At 43.6% G+C, this 21,485-nt stretch overlaps 1 protein-coding gene across 1 annotated transcript in view; it reads right to left on the minus strand.

Annotated features, from left to right (window-relative positions):
- Window positions 1-21,485, minus strand: part of LOC117978030 (BOS complex subunit NOMO3-like) — a 36,358-nt gene that overhangs the window by 14,129 nt on the left and 744 nt on the right. The window contains exons 2-9 of the mRNA XM_055100181.1: window positions 17,747-17,836; window positions 14,836-14,881; window positions 11,473-11,573; window positions 9,563-9,669; window positions 7,274-7,346; window positions 3,663-3,815; window positions 2,637-2,774; window positions 2,215-2,304 (exon numbers count right to left, since the gene is read on the minus strand). Of these exons, the coding sequence (XP_054956156.1) occupies window positions 2,215-2,304; window positions 2,637-2,774; window positions 3,663-3,815; window positions 7,274-7,346; window positions 9,563-9,669; window positions 11,473-11,573; window positions 14,836-14,881; window positions 17,747-17,836 (798 nt within the window). The remainder of the gene's footprint in view (window positions 1-2,214; window positions 2,305-2,636; window positions 2,775-3,662; window positions 3,816-7,273; window positions 7,347-9,562; window positions 9,670-11,472; window positions 11,574-14,835; window positions 14,882-17,746; window positions 17,837-21,485) is intronic.

Below are 21,485 nucleotides of genomic sequence, written 5' to 3' on the forward strand. Positions count from 1 at the left end.
TCATCAAACTTACCAGTATCTGAAATGTCCTCGTTCGATTTCTTAGTTGTCTCCCTCCCACTAGCATGTTACCTCATGGAGACAGGGACTTTTTCTGTCTTAGTCACCTGGTACACAGCAGGCACTCAATAACTGACTCCTGAATGAATGAATGTGTGCACGCACGTGTGCAACAGCATTTGAGATGAAGCTTTGAATAATTAAATGACTTCCTTTTTATGCAGGTAGCCCTTCTTTTTTATTTTTTTATTTTTTTTTTCAGCAAATGGTTTCTTAGTGATGGTCTCACATGACAGGTAGTCCTTCTTGATCCTTCCAAAAAGACATGTTTCATTCCATGCATTACCTACTTATTAATTCACATATGTACTCAACAAATATTTTTGCTGGGCACCTACTATGTGCCAGGCACTAAATCACATGTTAGGAAAACAGTAAAGAATAAGACACGGTACCTGACCTCAGGGAACTTACAGGGCCCCATTCCCTGAAATTCCATTCATCATTTTCAAAATATGTATTTGGCTGTAATCTGGGAATAGCTGTCTCTGCTCACCTGCCCCCATCCTTCTCTGCAAGCTACGAGAAGCAAAGTAAAGGCTTCATCTTCTTACCCTTCTCTTTCCCCTCCAGTGTACAGCAGAACGGTCAAACACTCCACTGAACCTTAAAATGCAGAGTCTGCACCCCACTGTGCATATGACCTAAAAGCCCGCTTCTGCCAGTTTAAGCGATTTTAACACAGTACTTTCAAATGTAATATTAAAAGAAAATGATTAAAATATAATTGCTTCGATAACTCTAACATTGGGTGGTCCACTTAGGAGAGGCTGTTATTTTCTTTTGGGATTTGTTCTAGCTAGCCAATTTTCTACAGTAAGCATTTTCTACTTCTGTAATTAAAGGAGACGTAAGTGAGATTAAAAATACATTTACCATTTATGTGAGGGTCTAGGCAGTTTATCAAGCCATGTATCACACTGCCCATTCCTACCATCACGGTCCAAGCTCTGCCAGTTCTCACCTGGTTTACGGCCATGGCATCCCAACTGGTCTCCCACTTCCACCCTGACACCCTGCAAACTCTCCTCAACGCAGCTGCCAGAAGGATCACGCCACTCCTCTGCTAGGAACCTTCCAGTGGCACCAATTCTCACCCAGAGTTATAGGCAAAGTGGCCCACCAAGCCCTGCACAATCTGCCCTGTCACCTCCCTGACCCTCTTTCCGCCTCCTCCTTCCTTGCTCATTCCCTCCACTCCAGCCACCCTAGCCTCCTTGGGATGCCCCAAACCCTTCAGCACACTCCTGCCTCAGGACCTTTGCACGTGCCGTTCCCTCAGTCTTACACTCTTCCTGCAGGAGTGAAGTATGGTTCTCTTGTTCTTTCCCTTCAGGTTGTTGCTCAAATGTCACCTTCACAGGGAGGACTTCCCAAAAACACCCTATGTACAACTGCAACCCCTGTCTCCACCCTGATACTGTACGACCTCCTTTCTTCCTTTATTTTTCTAGAGAACACTTATCACCTTCTACTTTACTTTCTAACTTATACATCTATACATGTATTGACCCTTCCTGTCATTAGAACGTGAGGTCTAGCCAGGTGCGATGGCTCACACCTGTAATCCCAACACTTTGGGAAGCCGAGGCAGGCAGATCACTTGAACCCAGGAGTTAGAGAACAGCCTGGGCAACATGGTGAAACCCCATCTCTAACAAAAATACAAAAATTAGCTGGGCATGGTGGCACGCACCTGTGGTCCCAGCTACTCAACAGGCTGAGGTGGGAGGATCACTTGAGCCCTGGAGGCAATGGCTGCAGTGAGACGAGATCGTACCACTGCACTCCAGCTTGAGCCACACAGTGAGACCCTATCTTAAAAAAAAAAAAAAAAAAAAAAAAAAAAAGAGGTCCACAGGGACAAGAATTTTTGCCTCTTTTGGTCACTGCTGTATCCCCAGTCCTGGATGGTGCCTGAAACGTATGTCACTGGCAATCAATAAATATATTTCACTGAATGAGTAGATTTAACTAGGAATCCAGCTCTCTACGATAAGGACACCATGTGTAAGAATATAATACCAGATGGCATTTTTTCCAACAGCCCTTCCAGATAAAATAATTGATTTTTTTTAAAAACATGTTTGCAATACCTGTGCCTAGGGATGGGAACTCAAACACCTGTCCCTCCAGAAGACAGAAAAGCCTTACCTCGATTTTCAAGCTGTCATGCTCCACTGTGAAGTCAAGTCTGGAAGGCGCCACATCAAAGGTAATCCTCTCCCCTCGATAGAACGGAATCTGGAAGGAAGAGTCTCTTAATCACTAAGAACCACTAACATGATCAATCAGCAATATTAATAATCGATCTAGCAGCCCACAAATGACAAGGGGTTCAGACAGACCAAGAGAAACATTCATCATAACTGTTGCAGATTCGAAAAGAGGAAGCCTTGCCCTTTTTGTAGCTATTACGAAGGGGTGAGTGTCTCATCTTAAGTAAGTTACTGCTTAACAGCATGTTCAGAGAACTGCAGGCCAACCATCTTTTCCTTTAACACCCGAACAGCATTGGCTTTTACTGTGTCATGAGAGTCCCAGACATAAACAGAACGGAAATCTGCTTCACTCACCACAGTGTAGCCCCCACTTGGCAAGGAATAGAAAGAGAACGAGCCATCTTCTCTGGAGACCGTGTAGCACAAATACACCAGACTCTCATCTTGGGGCTGGAACCCAGGCACTGGTGAGACGTTGCAGCCCAGGACATCCTATGCCAGGGGGTAAAAAAGACAAAACTTCCTTTTCCATTTACATGTTCTGAATACCATCAATTAGCCACATTATAGGAAAATTTTTTTAAGTTTCATGTCAACATATGTATTTCTGAAATCTAAGACAATTAATACAGAAAAAAGGAACAAAAATCTTGACATTCAAGTTGCAAAGTTAAAAACTGGCACAGTCTTCCTGGGAAAGATGACATGACTGTCCTTCCTTATGATGGGTCACCATTCTCCAAATAAGGGAACGGAGGCTCAGGAAGGTAATGTGACCTGCCCAGGGTCGCACAGCTAGGAAGAGGAATTTGTTTAAACCTGAGATTTGTTTAAACCCAGGTCTGATTTCAAAGCCTGTGTACTTTCCATCACATACCACTGCCTCCCAGTGTAGATGTGCAATGTCTTGTGAGTCAACAGAGACACATGATATTCTTGAATTTTTTTTTTTTTTTTTTTTTGAGACAGTCTCACTCTGTCACCCAGGCTGGAGTGCAGTGGCGTGATCTCGGCTCACTGCAACCTCTACCTCCTGGGTTCAAGCGATTCTACTGCCTCAGCCTCCCACGCAGCTGGGACTACAGGCACGTGCCAACATGCCCGGCTAATGTTTTTGTATTTTTAGTAGAGATGGGGTTTCATAATGTTGGCCAGGCTGGTCTAAAACTCCTGACCTCAAGTGATCCACCCACCTTGGCCTCCCAAAGTGCTGGGATTGCAGGCATGAGCTACCACACCCGGCCTGAGACAGACGATATTCTTAAGTGTTAAAATGATAAATCAACTCAGACCTGCATTTCTTACAACAGTACGTTCTGGGCTATACTCCCCCACCCTCCTACCCCTCACACCATCTCTTTTGTTCTTTTCTTTGCTTACCTCTTTAGTTACTAAAGAAGAAAAGAGAAGAAACTTCACCCCTTTCATGGGCTCCCCATCACTTCGGACAGAGCCAGACACATTGTAGCCAGCAACTATGAGGGGACTGGCCGCATTGGCATTGGAGTTGGTTACACGCACTGTGGTGCTTGCCTATAACAGAAAAAGATTTTAACCTGTAAAAAAATAAACACTTGCAAAGTGCCTAACAACATGAGGACACGCTGAAGCTAAAATATTAACTGGGAAACATAATCTATAAAATTGCTTATTCAGTATGATCACTTCTTTTTTTGAGACGGAGTCTCAGTATGTCGCACAGGCTTGAGTGCAATGGCGCAACCTCGGCTCACTGCAACCTCTGCCTCCTGGGTTCAAGAGATTCTCCTGCCTCAGCCTCCCAAGTAGCGGGGATTACAAGCGCTCGCCACCACGCCCGGCTAATTTTTGTATTTTTAGTAGAGACAGGGTTTCACCATGTTGGCCAGGCTGGTCTCGAACTCCTGACCTCAGGTGATCCACCCGCCTCAGCCTCCCAAAGTGCTGGGATTACAGGTGTGAGCCACCGTGCCTGGCTTATCATTATTTTTTAATGCCCAAAATGAAGTGAAAGGAAATGTGGCAAAATGTAAACAATAATGATTTTGTCTATATGGTGCTATTTTACTTGTATACTTTTCCAGCTTCCAAAATTTGTTTCCACTGCTTTATATTCCTCTATATGTTCCAATTTTTTTAATGAGCACATTTTGCCTTTTTTTCTATTTTTAATGATATATAGTGTTAACTGAAGATTAGCCTAAAGCTGCCTCCTTACATATTTTAAGTTTGGCCTAAAGGTTTCTCTGTACGTGTTGCCAAGTCTCAGCCAATTCAAGCAGCCACCCTTCAACTACTCACAGGCAGCCAACTGTTCAAACCATGTGCAAATAAGACAAACGTCCAGCTGTAACCAATCCAACTGTTTCTGTACCTCACTTCCACTTTCTGTCCGTCACTTTCTTTTTCTGTCCATAAACCCTTTCCAATCACGCAACAGTGCCACAGTCGCTGTAAACCTATTCTGGCTCAGGGGGCTGCCCAATTGACAAATTGTTCTATGCTCAATTAAACTCTGTTTAATTTGCCTTAAGTTGTTCTTTTCACAATACGTGTATATTTTTAAACATTTTTGTTAAGGTACAATAAACACAGAGAAAAATGTACAGATTCTAAGCACACAGCACAGGGCTTGTCACAAATTGGGCACTGGTTACCCAACAGAATAGCACCAGCAAGCCAGAAGTGCCCTCACACTTGCTTCCAGTCACTAACACCCCAGGAGGATAAACATTATCCTGACTTCTAACAACATGCTTTACTTGAAAATCCCAATCTCATATTAATAAACTCAGATTCTTCTATGCAGACAATTAACATACAATGTAAACCTTAAAATCTCTTCTATTTATAAATGTGTAAGCTCTTTCATTTCGAATAAATTTTTTTTTTTTTTTTTTTTGAGATGGAGTCTCACTCTGTCACCCAAGCTGAAGTGCAGTGGTGCAATCTTGGCTCACTGCTACCTCCACCTCCCAGGTTCAAGCGATTCTCCTGCCTCAGCCTCCCGAGTAGCTGGGATTACAGGTGTATGCCACCATTCCTGGCTAATTTTTTTCTATTTTTAGTAGAGATGCGGTTTCACCATGTTGGCCAGGTTGGTCTCGAACTCCTGACCTCAAGTGATCCACCCACCTCAGCCTCCCAAAATGCTGGAATTACAGCATGAGCAACTGCACCCAGCCTCGAATAAAATATTTTTAAATGTTGCTGCAGAAGAGAAAAACCCCCAAAACCAAAAGTCATAAACAGTAAGAAGAGACATCTAGGTGTGAAACTATCATCAATTATAAGTGCGTAAAACCTACAGAGTAAAAATAATAATAAAACATATAGAGTAGAAGCTGAAATACTGATTCCAATGCTTCTTTAGCAAAAATGAGATACAGCTTCAATACTAACACAGAAGCTAACATGTCAAGATGTCCCTTAAGTCTTATTTTAATTTGGTCTTTCACGGCTATTACAGAACCTCACCTACTAGGTGGAGTTCCTTTTTTGATCTTTGACTATAAACTATTTCAGTCAAACAAAAAAAGATATGCTAAAGAACACTTACATACCTTCTAACCAGCTAAACAAATTTAAAAAAATACAATTCAAGATGCTGGCATACCCCAAAGTCCCCCTCCTCCCTCTTTCTCTAGAAGTCAGTATCATTTTGAACAGCGTCTGCTATTCCCATACATGTCTTCATAATTTTTCTACATAAGACCGTATCTTCCCTGTCCCTACTAAAAATACAAAAATTAACTGGGCATGGTGGCAGGTGCCTGTAACCCCAGCTACTCAGGAGGCTGAGGCAGGAGAATCGCTTGAACCCAAGAGGCGGAGGTTGCAATGAGCTGAGATTGTGCCATTGCACTCCAGCCTGGGCAACAAGAGCAAGACTTCATCTCAAAAAAAAAAGACTGTATCCTTAGCTAGGGGCAGTGGCACATGCCTGCAGTTCCAGATCCCTGGGAGGCCAAGGTGGAAGGATCGCTTAAGGCCAGGAACCAGAGGCTGCAATGAGCCATGAATATGTCACTGTACTCTAGCCTGGGCAACAGAGCAAGACCCTGTTGCAAAAAAAAAAAAAAAGACTGTATCTGGCCGAGTGCACTGGTTTATACCTGTAATCCCACCACTTTGAGAGCCCAGGGCTGGTGGATCATTTGAGGCTAGGAGTTCGAGACCAGCCTCGCCAACATGGCAAAATCCCATATATACTAAAAATACAAAAATTAGCTGGGCGTGGTGGCACATCCCTGTAATTCAGCTGCTCAGGAGACTGAAGCCGGAGACTCGCTTGGACACAGAAGGCCAAGGTTGCAATAAGCCAAGATCACGCCACTGCACTCCAGTCTTGACAACAGAGCGAGACTCCGTCTTTTTAAAAAAAAAAAAAAAAAAAGACTGTATCCATAAATGATTATTACAAGTATTTAAAATCATATTTCCTTCAACTCTGTTTTTAAATGTAGTTACATTAATATATGTAGCTCTGGTTCATTCATTACTGCTGACATACAGCAGCCTATTGTATGATGGAACCCCAATCCATTCTTCTCTTAAAAGGCACTTATGTTGTTTACAATATTTTGCTATTACAAACAAAGCTGCAATAAACATTCTCATACATTCTCCTTGGTCACGCGTACCACAGTTTCTAGAATGTTTAGTATATTTACAGATTTCTGTTTCAGGCTGAAAAAAGAACAACAAATAAATCTCGTCAGGGCCTTCTGTTGTTGATTTAGTTTAAAATAGCTATAGTTAATAAAACAGATCTATTTCACAGCAGGAAGACAACACTGTCACCTAAAACTGAAACTAACACAAGCAACGTCTGCTACAGTGAGGAGTTACAGCTTATAAATAACTACCAAACTAAACAACAGCACCATTGGTTCTTCATCTAGTCCTGGAGAAACCATAAATTCTTTTCATATCCTAAATTGAAAAGCCCTACATCTGTCCCAAGACCAGCATATTATTGGCATGGCTATAGACGTAGCTGTCACACTCACCTCTTTCAACGCCCAGGTTGGATGAGTTGCGAGGATTTCATAATCTCCAGGCAGAACTTTAAAAAATGCAAACCTAAGACATAAAAAATAACCATTTAACTTTCTCCAAACAACCCAAGTATTTCTAATTCTATGACTAATGTTGGCAGCACAAGAAAACAATGTTGGAATTATCGCAAACTTCCATTAGCTTGTTAAATGAGCATGAATGAAATTCAATCCTTCACTGTACAAATCTGCATAAAAGAGCGCTTATTGAGGACTTACTGTGTGCCAAGAGGGGTGCTCCATGTGCTGATCGGAAAGAGGAGTGCTTACGTCTCCCTTAATCTCAAGGATTTCTGGCATAAAACCAATCCTTGTAGCACAGCAGGGACCAGTCACAGAACATTCGACTGGGTTTGACAGAGGTGACAGGCATGAACTGACAAGGAGAAGGGGACAGAAGTGTCCAAGGAAACACATGGGAAGGGAGAAGTGGGGTGAAAAAGAACAGAACAGATGCACAGGCTGAGGGGGACGCTGACCCAAGACGATGCAAATGACACAGGGCAGGGTAAACTATGACAAGCTTTGAATCCCAGAAAAAAGGCTTTAGAGAAACACAGATAAATCATTCTGGGTTTTTGCACAAAGCAACTGAGATAAGAAACCAGCAGCTGATGAAAATTACTCTACTAGCCATAGACAGACTAACACCAGAGTGAGCCGAGCTAAAGCTGGAAATGCTGCTGCCAGTATACTAACATGTTTATCCCTTCAAATTTGTAAGGCAACTGACAAATGAGAAGGCTAAGTCCAGTGAAATGAACTAGAAAACGCATTTGATTTCTTCTGTGGTATTTTATTGTATCAAATCTTGCCTGCAATAACTGGATAGGGCTTGGAAATCACATTACTACAAGTACTGGTAAGATTGAGCTTCTATTTCATTTTCATAATAGCCCAGTGCTACATGTTTCATTGTTTCAGTTAGTGCAGATGAAGGTATTCAGAAGGCTCAAGACACTATTTTTTTCTAGTAAGGTCAACACCAAATTACTAGCCCAGAAAAAAAATTACAGCTCCATATTCCTGCTACACACCAGGGCTGGAGAGGCACCAGTCAAGCAGAAGTAAATGTTATTTCAAAAATGAAAACTAGTTTCAACAATAATAACTTTAAAATTGAATAACTTACTGACAGACTCATTATAAACTTCTATTTTGCAATTTACTCAGTTTGTATGTTAACGGAGTTAGTAATGATTTGAACGCTTTCGGAATTATCAGTTTGAACTATTCTGGTATTAATCTTGGCATATCTGTTAACATTTACAACTCAACTATATACATCCATTAAATAAATGCTTTAAATCTGACTCAGCAAGGTCAGCTAGGCATCTGTTCCAACTACAAAGCAGTTTTGCTATAATAATGATAATGATTTTTTCTAATCATAACTGAGCTAACCTATTTGAGCTAATATGCCAGGCAGCTTGAAGTAATAATATTAATTTCATCTTTCCAGTACCTTAGGAGATAGGTTCCACAATTATCTTCATTTACAAAAGAGGAAACTGAGGCACAGAGGGGTTAAGGAACTTGCCCTAGGTCAACCAGCCAGCAAATGGGGGAGCTGGGATTCAAGCCCAGGCTGGCAGGCTCCAGAGCCAGGCTGAGCTGCTAAATGAAGACCCACTAAGCCCCAGGCCTTGAAGCAGGTGCTTTATGGGTATTAACTCTTTTTTTGTTTGTTTCAGACAGGGTCTTGCTCTGCTGCCGAGGCTGGAGCACAGTGGCACATGATCACGGCTCACTGCAGCCTCAACCTTCCAGGCTCAAGCAATCCTCCCGCCTCAGCCTCCCGAGTAGCTGCGACCACAGGAGCATGCCACCACACCCAGCTAATTGTTTTCCCCCGTGGGACTCTACTTGATATAATTTTTTAAATTATTTGTGGAGATTGAGTCTCCCTATGTTGTCCAGGCTGGTCTCGAACTCCTGAACTCAAGTGATCCTCCCATCCTGGCCTCCCAAAGTGCTGGCATTATAGGCGCAAGCCAATATGCCTGGCCAGTATGAACTCATATTTAATCATCCCATCAGTGCTAGGCAAGATGGGTCAAATGGATTCCATTTCACATGTGGAGAACTCAGCACTCTGACGGGCATGAACTCACCCAAAGTTAAGAGGCTGAATCAGGATCTGAACCCAGAACTCCCTGAATCCAAACTCCCAAACCCAGCTCCATGACCCCTGTCAGAGCCCGGCTCTAAGGCAACACTAAGAGATAGGACGCTACTCACTTTCCGCCAGGCTGTGTAACTGTGGACTGGATCTTTGCTTCGGTCCCAGTGTTTCTCAGAGACACCTGAACTCCCGCAGGACCCAGGGGCTGCCCTTTGCTGAGGACCTGCCATGGAGAAGAAAGTTAGGGCCCACCCAGCAAAGCACCCTCCTCTCAAAGCACTGGCAGCCCTGCTTACAACTCCCAGGTGGAGCCAGGAACCCTCTTTGGGTCAAGAATCCCATTGAAAAGATGATATAAATCATGGATATGTTTCCTGGGGATGAGGTAGGAGAGGGAACAGTAATAGTAAAATAAGACTCGATTTCAATGAATCTAAGACATCATCAGTTATAGATTCACCATTATTGGTCTGGGTGGGTGTGGTGGCTCACGACTGTAATCCCAGCACTTTGGGAGGCTGAGGCAGGCAGACCACTTGAGGCCAGGAGTTTGAGACCAGCCTGGCCAACATGGTGAAACCCTGTCTCTACTAAAAATACAAAAATTAGCTGAACGTCACGGCACATGCTTGTAATCCCAGCTACTCCTGAGGCTGAGGCAGGAGAATCACTTGAACCCAGGAGGCGGAGGTTGCAGTAAGCTGCAATCGTGCCACTGCACTCCAGCCTGGGTGACAGAGGGAGACTCCATCTCAAAAAAAAAAAAAAAAAAAAGTAAATATACATAAAAATAAAAATATAAAAATTAGCTGGGTCAGGTGGCACACACCTGTAATCCCAGCTACTGGGGAGGCTGAGGCAGGAGAATTGCTCAAACCCAGGAGGTGGAGGTTGTGGTGAGAGAGACTGCGCTACTGCACTCCACCTTAGGCCACAGAGCGAGACTCTGTCTCAAAAAAATAAATAAATAAAAATAAAAATAAAAAAAGATTCACCATTATTTTGCAAACCATCGATAAAGAAAAAACTACCCAAGATCCCCATCTCTAACAAGAAGCCCACACATACAGCTGGGATGGCAGGGCCTCCCCCTCACCGCAAAGGTAGAGGAGAAAGAAGCCCATCATGAAGAGAAGGACAGGAAGGAAGGAAGCACATCTCAACCTCAGGCACAGGGTGGGTGGAGGAAAAACGACTCTCCCCTGAGAATCTGAATCACGGGAGCTGGAGCACACACCCGTTAGGACTCTAAATTCACACCACCATGGCGGTCCAAAAAAATCTCAGGACTTAAATGATGGGAATCCTCCTAGGTAAGTGTCAGAAGCAGATGCACGCTCTCTCTGGGAGAAGCTGACTTCAATTCACCCACAGGGACAGCAAGATGCCACAAGGCTTAGAGAGCGCGTCCTTCCAATTCGGCATCCCTGTAAAAGGCCATCCCTGACATAAACACTAACAGCGGCTGGGTGCACAGCGTACACCTGTAATCCCAGCACTATGGGAGGTGGAGGCAGGCAGATCACCTGAGGTCAGGAGTTTGAGACCAGCCTGGCCAACACAGCAAAAGCCCATCTCTACTGAAAATACAAAAATTAGCCAGGCATGGGGGCACACACTTGTAATCCTAGCTACTCGGGAGGGTGAAGGAGCGGGAGGGTGAGGCAGGAGAATCACTTGAACCTGGGAGGTGGAGGCTGCAGTGAGTCAAGATTGCACCACTGCACTCCAGCCTGGGCAATAGAGCAAGACCCTGTCTCAAAATAAAAAATAAAAAAATAAAAACACCAACAGCCTATGCTCTGGGAGCAGAGGGGATGACCAGCAACCTCAATCTCACTCCTAAATACACCTGCTGCGTTCTACACAGGATGAAGTACAGAGTTCACAGGCTCCCTTGCCACTTATCCATAGGTCCCCTGTGGGATCAAAGTCCCCAGGTTAAAGTATCCTGCATTTTTTTAAAAAAGGATTTAGTATACATTATAGAGTGAACAGGAAAAATAATCAAGTTCCAAAGACAAACCTTGCCATTCACAGAGAACCCAGTGAAGACAAAGTTGATGTCTCCGCCCTTTGTGCAGATGTCACTGACTCCATCCACATGGAGTTCCACGGTCGTCGGCTCTGAGGAACGAAGCAGGGGAGGAAACGGGGGCACAAGACACAAAGGCAAGCTTAGTTTTGGGGTACAGTGAACCTAAGTAGAACGTATTTTTATTATTCAGATTTCATTTTACTTTTGAACACTTAATACACTCGTGTGTTTCCAAATCCAAAGGTACAAAAAAGTATTCTGGGAAAAGTCTCCCTCTCACCCCTATCCCCCTAGCCTCCTGGTTTCCTGCCCCAGAGGGAATTCGTGTTTAGAGTATAAAATAATTTTACAACGCCTTTCAGCTAAGTTATATCTCAGAGTTCCAGTGAAAATTCAGTGAGCACCAAATAATTTTATTTCCTGAATGCTCATCACCGACCAGGCACTGAGCTGAGTGCCTTTAATCCTCACAATTATCTTAAGAGACAGGCAGTAATAGCTGCAATTTACTGAGGGGTAAATTAAGGCACAGAAAGGTTAAAGGAGCTCCCAAGATCACAGAGCTTCTGAGTGACAGAGCCCCAATTCGACCCTAAAAGTCTGGCTCTGGATCTGTTCTCTGACCAAGGACATGAGCTCAGCCATGTTAAACCAGGAACACAAACTCCAGGGCCACAGGGGCTTCATGGGTTCGAAGTAAGCGGAGCATCCTCAGGGGGACTGTGGCAAATTGAAAGGAGACAACTGCCACTCAAGTCTGCCAACCACTACCATGCTTTGCCAGAGCTTCCAACTTCTCCGAAAAACTGGAAATCTGGATTTTATATACCATCTCTTGATTTTTCAATATCAGCAATTAACTCCATTTTTTAACTGAAGAGTTCATCATAATAGGGGTTAAGGTTGAGTTTTTGAAAGGTTAGGAAGAATATGGAGTAATGAGTAGAGAAAAAAATGGAAAACCATGAGATGAGATTTTCAGTTAAGATGAATTACACACGTGCTTGCACGCGTACATGCACGCGCGCACACACACACACACACAAAGACTCCAATAAAAAATGGGCAAAAGACTTGAACAGGAATCTTACAAAAATAGCCAACCCATGGCAAATAAACATAAACATACGAAAAAGTGTGCAACCTCATTGGCCATCAGTGGAATGTAAATCAAGGCCACAGTGAGATAATACCACACCCCTACCAGAAGGGCTAAAATTAAAAAAAACTGACGATACCAAGTGTAGGTTAGGATGTGGAGCAATGGAAACCCTTGTACACTGCTGGGAGAACACAAACTGGTGCATCCACTTTGGATGTTTGCAAACACCTAAAGCTGAGCATGTATCAGCTCTATGGCTCAGCAACTTTACTCCTGTGATATACTCAGCAAAAATGCAGACACACATGTATCAAAATATACATGCAAGAATGTTCACAGGAGCACTACTCTTAGTGGCCAAAATCGGTAAGCAACTCAAATGGCCATCAACAGTAGAAGAGATCACTGATACAAAATATGAATATAAAATATAAATATAGGCCAGGCGTGGTGGCTCTTGCCTATAATCCCAACACTTTGGGAGGCCAAAGCGGGCAGATCACTTCAGGTCAGGAGTTCGAGACCAGCCTGGGTCAACATGATGAAACCCCATCTCTACTAAAAATACAAAAATTAGCTGGGTGTGGTGGTGCACACCTGTAATCTCATCTACTGAGGAGGCTGAGGCACAAGAATTGCTTGAACCCGGGCAGAAGTTGCAGTGAACCGAGATCACACTCCAGCCTGGGCAGCAGAGCGAGACTCAGTCTCAAAAAAAAGAAAATAAGAAAATAAAATATAAATATTTTATAAAATATAAATAATTTTATATTTATGCATCAGAATTCTGAACAGCAAAGAGAATGAACTAAAGCTACAAATGATACAGATAAAGTTCATAATGTTGAGTGAAAGAAACCAGATATTAAAAAGTTCCCTGCATGATAGCATTTGTATAAAGTTCAAAACGACCAAATGGATCTCTCATTTGTAGAAGGTCAGGGTGGTGGTCACCTGGAGGGTGCGGTGGGATGGCTAATGAGCACCCAGGATGGGGACTTCTGGGGTGCTGGTGAAGTGCTATCTTATCATCTGGATGGTGGATACATGGGTGTGTTCACTTAGTGAAAATTCATCCAAGGCACTTTTCTGAAAGCATAATTCAATTAAAAAGCTTATCAACAGCACCAGTTGGGGGTAGGGTGGGGGGTGGCAAACACAACACTCCTCCAGGCCACCAATCTGGACTTCTGCTTTGGCCATGAGCAGGGCTACATTCCTCTCCAGCTTTCTGGAACGTACCAGCCAGGCACCCCCCGCCCTATCCCTGACTACAAACTGATAAAAGAGCTGCTCTCACAGAGCCAAATTAGCTGTCAGCTGCCTGAGCCTCATTTTAGCCTTGGCGATGGCAGGTGCTAAATTCTTCCTTGTCTAATGCACGAGCAAGCCTGATATCAACAACGGTGATCCCTACTCCTCTCCCCAAGCCATGGACTGGGGTCACCCACACCTGTTCTGCTGAAACATCAAGAGTCTCTCCTCTTCAAAAATGTAAACTACACCAAAACAGACCCTCTCTTCTGATCTCAACCCCATCCCCAACTCCCCAGCTATGCCTGAAGACAGTTATATGAGGAAAGTTTGGAGCTTTTATTGGGATGTGTGCAGAAGGGCTGTTTTCGAATACTGAGTACTTGCTAATTACGTGCCAGCCACTCTGAACACTCAGTATTGGTTTATTAATCCTCCAAGTACCCAGTGGGGCAGGGACTATAACTACCCTTGCTCGACAGTGAGGAGCCAGGCTGACACGGGGGAAGTAACTTGCCCAAAGTTATTTAACTGGTAAGGTTTAAGGCTGACAGTCTTCTCATCTCATGGGACATAAATCTGGATTTTTATGACAAATCTCACAATCTTTAAATGTTTCAATTAATTCCATAAAAAATTAAAAAACTGAGGGGGCTAAAAAAGAAGCCATCCTGGGACGGGAACCAAGTCCCCACTCTTGATTTCTATACTGTTCTACGGCTACGTAATGAGTGAAACTGCAAGGGAGGAGTTTCCAGAAAGGTAGAAGAAAAGATGTCCATTTTTCAAAGGTGACAGAAAGTCTTAAGGTAGATTAAGGTAAATCCGAATGAAACCAGAGTGATGGGGGCAAGGAAGGGAGGAATACAAACCCTCTTCCATACTGGAAATGATCCTTAATATTTTAATAGTTTATGCACTCTGCTAGCCTAAATTAATATTCGGCATATCATCTAATCTTTTACAAAGAATGTCTAGTGATTCAGTTAACTTACCAAAACTCCACCCCAGGGAAGGCTCAATCTTCAGAATGAAATCCCCCTAAAAGGAAAAAAAGAAAATGTAATTTCAAGAAATGAGAATTGTGACTTTGGCTTAATTTAGTTTAGTGTTATCATTTAATCTGAAATTTTTTTACACCGGAAATGAAATTCTAAGAGTAAGCCTTGTTCTTCTACATGGTACTGAGCACTGATTCTCTTCAGAAGCTACAAGCTGAAGCTGAACACCAGAAGTTTTCATCTAAACAATCAGAAGACAGTGCTGAAGCCCATTCATGAGTTCTAAAGACACTAGGTTCAGCCACTCACTGTCTTTTAATACTAAACATACTATAATTCTATTAATTGAGTCTCCCATTAAGCCCTCACGTGCCTACAGTTGCACAAGTTAGCATGTATCTTCAGGAACTAAAGTCACCTCTTAAAACTAGATTTGGCCAGGCACAGTACCTCATACCTATAATCCCAACACTGTGGGAGGCCAAGGCAGGAGGGTCACTTGAGGCCAGGAGTTCAAGACCAGCCTAAGCAACATAGCAAGACCCCATCTGTACAAAAAATGTTCTTAAAAAATTAGCTGGGTGTGGTGGCAGGCGCCTACAGTCTTAGCTACTTAGGTGGAAGAGGCAGGAGGATCACTTGAGCCCAGGAGGTCAGTGCTGCAGTGAACCATAATTGTGCCACTGCACTCCAGCATGGGCAGCGGAGGGAGATCCTGTCTCTAAACAATACATTAACTCATTAATTCAATAAATAAAACTAGATTTTACTTATCAACCCTGGTTTCTTTGTTTTTGTTTTTGTTTTTTTTGAGATGGAGCTTTGCTGTGTTGCCCAGGCTGGAGTGAAGTGGTGCGATCTTGGCTCACTGCAACCTCCGTCTCCTAGGTTCAAGCGATTCTCCTGCCTCAGCCTCCCAAGTAGCTGGGACTACAGGCATCCACATGACACTCGGCTAATTTTTTTGTATTTTAGTAGAGACGGGGTTGCACCATGTTGCCCAGGCTGGTCTCACACTCCTGAGCTCAGGTGATCCACCTGCCTCAACCTCCCAAAGTGCTAGGATTACAGGCATGAGCTACCACATCCAGCCTCCTGGTTTCTTGAGACTGATACTGATACTATTTAAAAATTAATTAAATAGATTTCAGGACAGACCCAGCTAGTCCATCTCTAGAAATCAATCCTATGCATTCTGGATGAAGAGTTAAGTTCAAGAATATTTCCTGGTGTGTTATGTTAAAATTACTATTTTAAAATTGGGGAAAGTCTATATGTCCAAGTAGTTAAATAAATTACAGTTTGGGTTTGACTCTGACACACTATGCAGCGATTAAAAAGAAGTCAGTAGGCCGAGCATGGTGGCTCATGCCTGTAATCCCAGCACTCTGGGAGGCTGAGGTGGGCGGATCACCTGAGGTCAGGAGTTCAAAACCAGCCTGGCCAACATGGTGAAACACCATCTCTACTAAAAATACAAAAAAAATTAGCTGGGCATGGTGGTGGGTGCCTGTAATCCCAGCTACTTGGGAGGCTGAGGCAGAAGAATCACTGGAACCCAGGAGGCAGAGGTTGCAGTGAGCCGAGATCGCGCCACTGCACTCCAGCCTGGCTGACAGAGTGAGACTCTGTCTCAAAAAAAAAAAAAAAAAAAAAGTCAGTAGATCTATCTATGCTAATGTTGAAAGCACGCAAGAGGAAAAAACCAAATGTCCCTCTGGTATTGAAAGCATTAACACAGGGGAAAAAATGAAACTGCAGAATAAATCCTATTGTTTGATTTCATTTGTATTAAAAAATATATCAAAATCAAAACTATGTATATTGACTATTTTTGCAACTTCCTATGAATCTGTATTTCCAAATAAAAGGTTTATATGTGGGAGGATGGGATTGTATAGAGGTGTTTGTGGATACATATCTATGTGCATGTGTGCTTGTGTGTATTTGCATATATACATATGCATGTGTACCCGTGGATATCTGAATAACTATAAATAGAAAGCAATCTGTTAGGATGCACATCAAAATTTTATAAGAGGGCCGGAAACATTGGCTGACACCTGTAATCCCAGCACTTTGGGAGGCTGAGGCACGTGGTTCACTTGAGGTCATGAGTTCGAGACCAGTCTGGCCAACATGGCAAAACCCCGTCACTACTAAAAATACAAAACATTAGCTGGGTGTAGTGGCAGGTGCCTGTAATCCCAGCTATTCGGGAGGCCGAGGAAGGAAAATGGCTTGAACCTAGGGGGTGGAGGTTGGAGTGAGCCAAGATCACGCCACTGCACTCCAGCCTGGGTGACCCAGCGAGACTCCATCTCAAAAGAAGAAAACAAAACAAAACAAAACAAAAAAACCTTTATCAGATTATCAGAGGTCATCACTACAGAGGGAGGTAAAATTGGAGGGAAAAGGGTACAAATTTATTTCACATACTTCTAAAGACCTTGACTTTTTTTTTTCACAAAGTTCATGAATTCATGTATTACTTATACAATTGTTTTAACAATACTTTAAGCTGCCTGCAAGTAACGGGTTCCATGAAATCAGAGTTTCTCAGCCCTGGCACTACTGACATCTGGGCTGTCGTAGGCAGCACTGTAGCGCATTTAGCTCCACGCCTGGCCACTACTCACTGGGTGACTGTAGCGCACAGCCACAGATGTCACAACAAAAACGTCTCTAGACATTGCCAAATGGCCCTAAACACAGAGAGAGCCACTGTATTCGTCAAGGCAGTTTGTAAGTTGTCTCCCTCCAAATGTGGCTAGGATTACCATATTCCACTAATAATTTACAAAACAGATGAGCATTTGCTAGTGTAGGAAAGGGCATGGTTAGTGCAGCCTGGTGAGGCACACTAGTGACTTCCCATCATAAGTGACAAGCAGTCCCCTCTTACCTTATCATACAATGGGATCATAAAGTAACCATTATTAGGGGCACAGTCTGTCTGGTATTTCAAAGTCCCATGCTTGGTGTACAGCTTTATCTGGAAAGGAAGGAAGGAAAACAGAAATCATAACATTGCCTTTGGGAATTAACTACACATATTACACCTGAATGCACTCAGTCAGTATACATTCACTGAGGACCTATTATATGCCAGCTTTTAACACGGGGCATTACTGGGGACAGAGGGAAATCAACAAACTCTCTCCCAAATCATGTGACTCAATGTTTTTCAGATTAGAAACCACCTACAGCCTATTACAATGCCTTATTTTTCAATGCTTTTCTGTGTATTTTAGTGGCTGTCTCTAGGTAGCTCGTGTAAGTTTCTGGGTCTAAAACAAATTTGCAAACTTTGCCATTAGTAAGGTGCTTATTAACATGCAAATTCCTGGCTGGGCACGGTGGCTCATGCCAGTACTCCCAGCACTTCAGGAGGCTGAGGTGGGCAGATCACTTAAGGTCAGGAATTTGAGACCAGCCTGGCCAACAAGGTGAAACCCTGTCCCTACTAATAATACAAAAAAAGTTACCCAGGCATGGTGGCAGGCACCGGTAGTCCCAGGTACTTGGGAGGCTGAGGCAGGAAAATTGTTTGAACTCAGGAGGCAGAGGTTGCAGTGAGCCAAGATCATGCCACAGCACTCCAGCCTGGGAGACAGAGCAAGACTCCATCTCAAAAATAATAATAAAAAAAAAAATAAAGTAAAATAAATTGCAAATTCCTGGGGCCCACCTCTATTTCTCAACTAAAGGTCTGGAACGAGGGCCAGAAATCTTCCTTACTAACTCTGAATAATTTCAAATACTTGGAGCAACATTCATCTAGAAACTTAATTTTCTCATTACTTTCATTCTCAGAAGAAAAAGAGACTAAAAAGACATTTAATATCTGTCCTCTCTTCAAGGACTCTCTAAAACTCTTACATTCTGAGCATTACCAGACACGAAGTGTTAACCCAGTAAGATGCCCAAATGCCATCTGAGTCTTCCACGTGTTGCGTGGCCTTGGGCAAGCTCGTGTTCGGTTTCTTCAGGTGTAGACACAGAGCCACTCCTTTTCATGTGGTTGTACAGATTCACATCAACGCATATTAAGCACCTACTATAGAATATGGATTCAAAGAAAAATCAGTTTGCGGCCAGGCATGGTGGCTCATGCCTGCAATCCCAGCACTTTGGGAGGCCAAAGGAGGAGGATCACTTGAGCCCAGGAGACCAGCCTGGACAACACAGCCACACCTCATCCCTACTAGAAAAAAAATTAGCTAGGCATGATGGCACGTGCCTGTAGCCTCAGCTACTCAGGAGGCCGAGGCAGGAGGAGTGTTTGAGGCCAGCAGTCAGAGGCTTTGGTGAGCTATGATGGTGCCACTGTACTCCAGCCTGAGCAACAGTGTGAGACCCTGCCTCAAAATAAAACAAAATAAAATAAGTAAAATGGAAAAAGCAGTTTGTATTACTATTTAATATCTCTCTCTGAAGAAAAAGGCAACACAGTGTAATACGTAGGGAACATACCGGGCTCAAGGAAAATTTCCTAAATGTACCCGCACAGCTCAACCACTCTGAGGCTCAGTTTCCATGTCTGTAAAAGGAAGCAGTTGGGTCTGATGCACCTAAAAGCCTCACCTCCAAAATGTTAATGCTCTATGACCATGAAACAAACCATGACACGAGCTGCAATGCAACAGTCGAATCTTACCAGCTAAGAAGATGTACAAAGTGACTAACTCATAAAATGAACATTTGAACATTTGGGAAAGGACTCGTGTGAAATAAGGTTAAGCCTGTATGTAAAGTTCTCAGAGGTCAGTGACCACAGCTTCATTCCCCAGTGCCTGAGACAGTGTCTTGCTTACTCTAGGTACTCAGTGAATTTGCTACAGGTGACAAAGAGATTCAGATGCATGCATTTAAGGCAGGGACTGGAAATTCACCAGCCTAGACCGCTTAGGGAGGCAACATCAAGGGGCATTCATCCAAAAGGATTCAGATCACTACAAAACCCAAGCCAAGTGTGGCAGCCTAAAGATCGGCTGGTTTTCCAGAGAAATAAAGAACCCAGTTTTTAATGTGAAACCTGCTGATTGTTAAGTATTAGCAACCAGTATAATTTTTTTTTTTTAACAGTAAGGTCCCTGTTAGAGAACAAAATGTCAGTCTCATGAGAGTATGGAGTTTTGTCTGTTCTGTTCACTGTACTGCTATATCCACACTGGGGACAAGGCTTCAGTATGTGCCGGGGCTCAGTAAATAGTTGTTGACTCAATGAACACGATGTAAAAACACCCAGGATGGGAGAAAGCTAGAGAAGAATGGCAGCAGTTGCATAGGAACGCAAAAAAACACAATCAAGAAATAACCGTGAAATATCATGATTATTTCTACATCTTTCATAAAGTACAATCAGGACACAGGATGGCAATGTAATCTACGTCAAGATGGCCAGTATGAAATGTCTGATTTCAGAATCTGAATTACTTACGAAAGAATGAGTGTCCCACACCATCTGGACAGGCAGCTCTTGGGCTTAAGGAACACACTTCGAAATGGGTCACAAAACCTGTCCTCTGCTCTCAAGGTCACTATTAGTATGAGGGTGAGGGTGGAGGGGGGTGCCTGTCTTTTCCTTCCTTCCAGAACCCCTGGAAACTACAAGTTGCAAGAGGCCTTACCGGCCTCTTGCATTTCAGCTTCTGAAATGCCCTGTGCCGTCTACAGCCATACCACCCTGAACGTGTCCTGTCCCCAGTGCAGACCTAGGAGGTGGCATAGGCACCCAGAAACATGTACCCAGGAAATCCTAGGAGCCTTGCCGCTGCCAGTGGGTAGATTCATTCAATGCCTGACCTCTGACCTCTTCAGACTGAAAAAGCAGCAAACAAGGGGGCCTTGAAGAAGATCACGGATCCGCTTGTTAAAGAAATGTATCTGCTGGGTTCCACTGTTTCTCTCCCAACACCATCCTATAGGTACAAAAACTGAAACCTAGAGCAAGGGCAGGTCGCAGAGCTGGTGGGGTGTGGAACTGACTCCCTACCCCTCCCCCAATCCTCAGCAGCCCGCTTTGCAGAACACAGAGCTTCACCCTTCACTGCCAGCCCTGGAACAGCTCAAAGGTGCTTTCAGACGATCTTTGGGGTCTTATTCCCCAATCCCTCTCTTTGGCATTTCCCAGCCTCTTCCTTCGTTTTCTCCTAAATTACCTCCGAGGCACCCGCTCTTTTCCTCTTCCTTGTCCTACCCCACCATAAATCCCCTCCCAAAAATGAGGCCCAGGCCTTGCTCTGGTCCCCTCCCATCTACCAGGACAAATGACATTCTGCCCCTACCTCCATCCATCCCTTTCCTCTTTACGGGAAACTTTCTGGGTCATAATCCCACCGGGCTGATAAACATTTAACAGGACTTTACAACTTAATTAAAACACACACACACACACACACACACACACACACACAAAACCTTCAGCACAAATCTCTAGGGTAATTCCATTAACTACTCATTAAGGCAATCAGGGCAGCTGGCAACTCTCCATTTTCAGAAGTGCAGGGGAGCCGGAGAAATAAAAAATACCTTTCCGGCCCCAGGGTTGCCAATACTGATCTACTAGGTCAGAATCTATGGGATGGGAATTGATGCTCTTTAAAATCATGCCGCGGGGTTTGGAGGAGCAGTGGATTAGA

This window comes from Pan paniscus, chromosome 18 (assembly GCF_029289425.2).
Source record: "Pan paniscus chromosome 18, NHGRI_mPanPan1-v2.0_pri, whole genome shotgun sequence".
In the NCBI taxonomy this organism is placed as follows: Eukaryota; Metazoa; Chordata; class Mammalia; order Primates; family Hominidae; genus Pan; species Pan paniscus.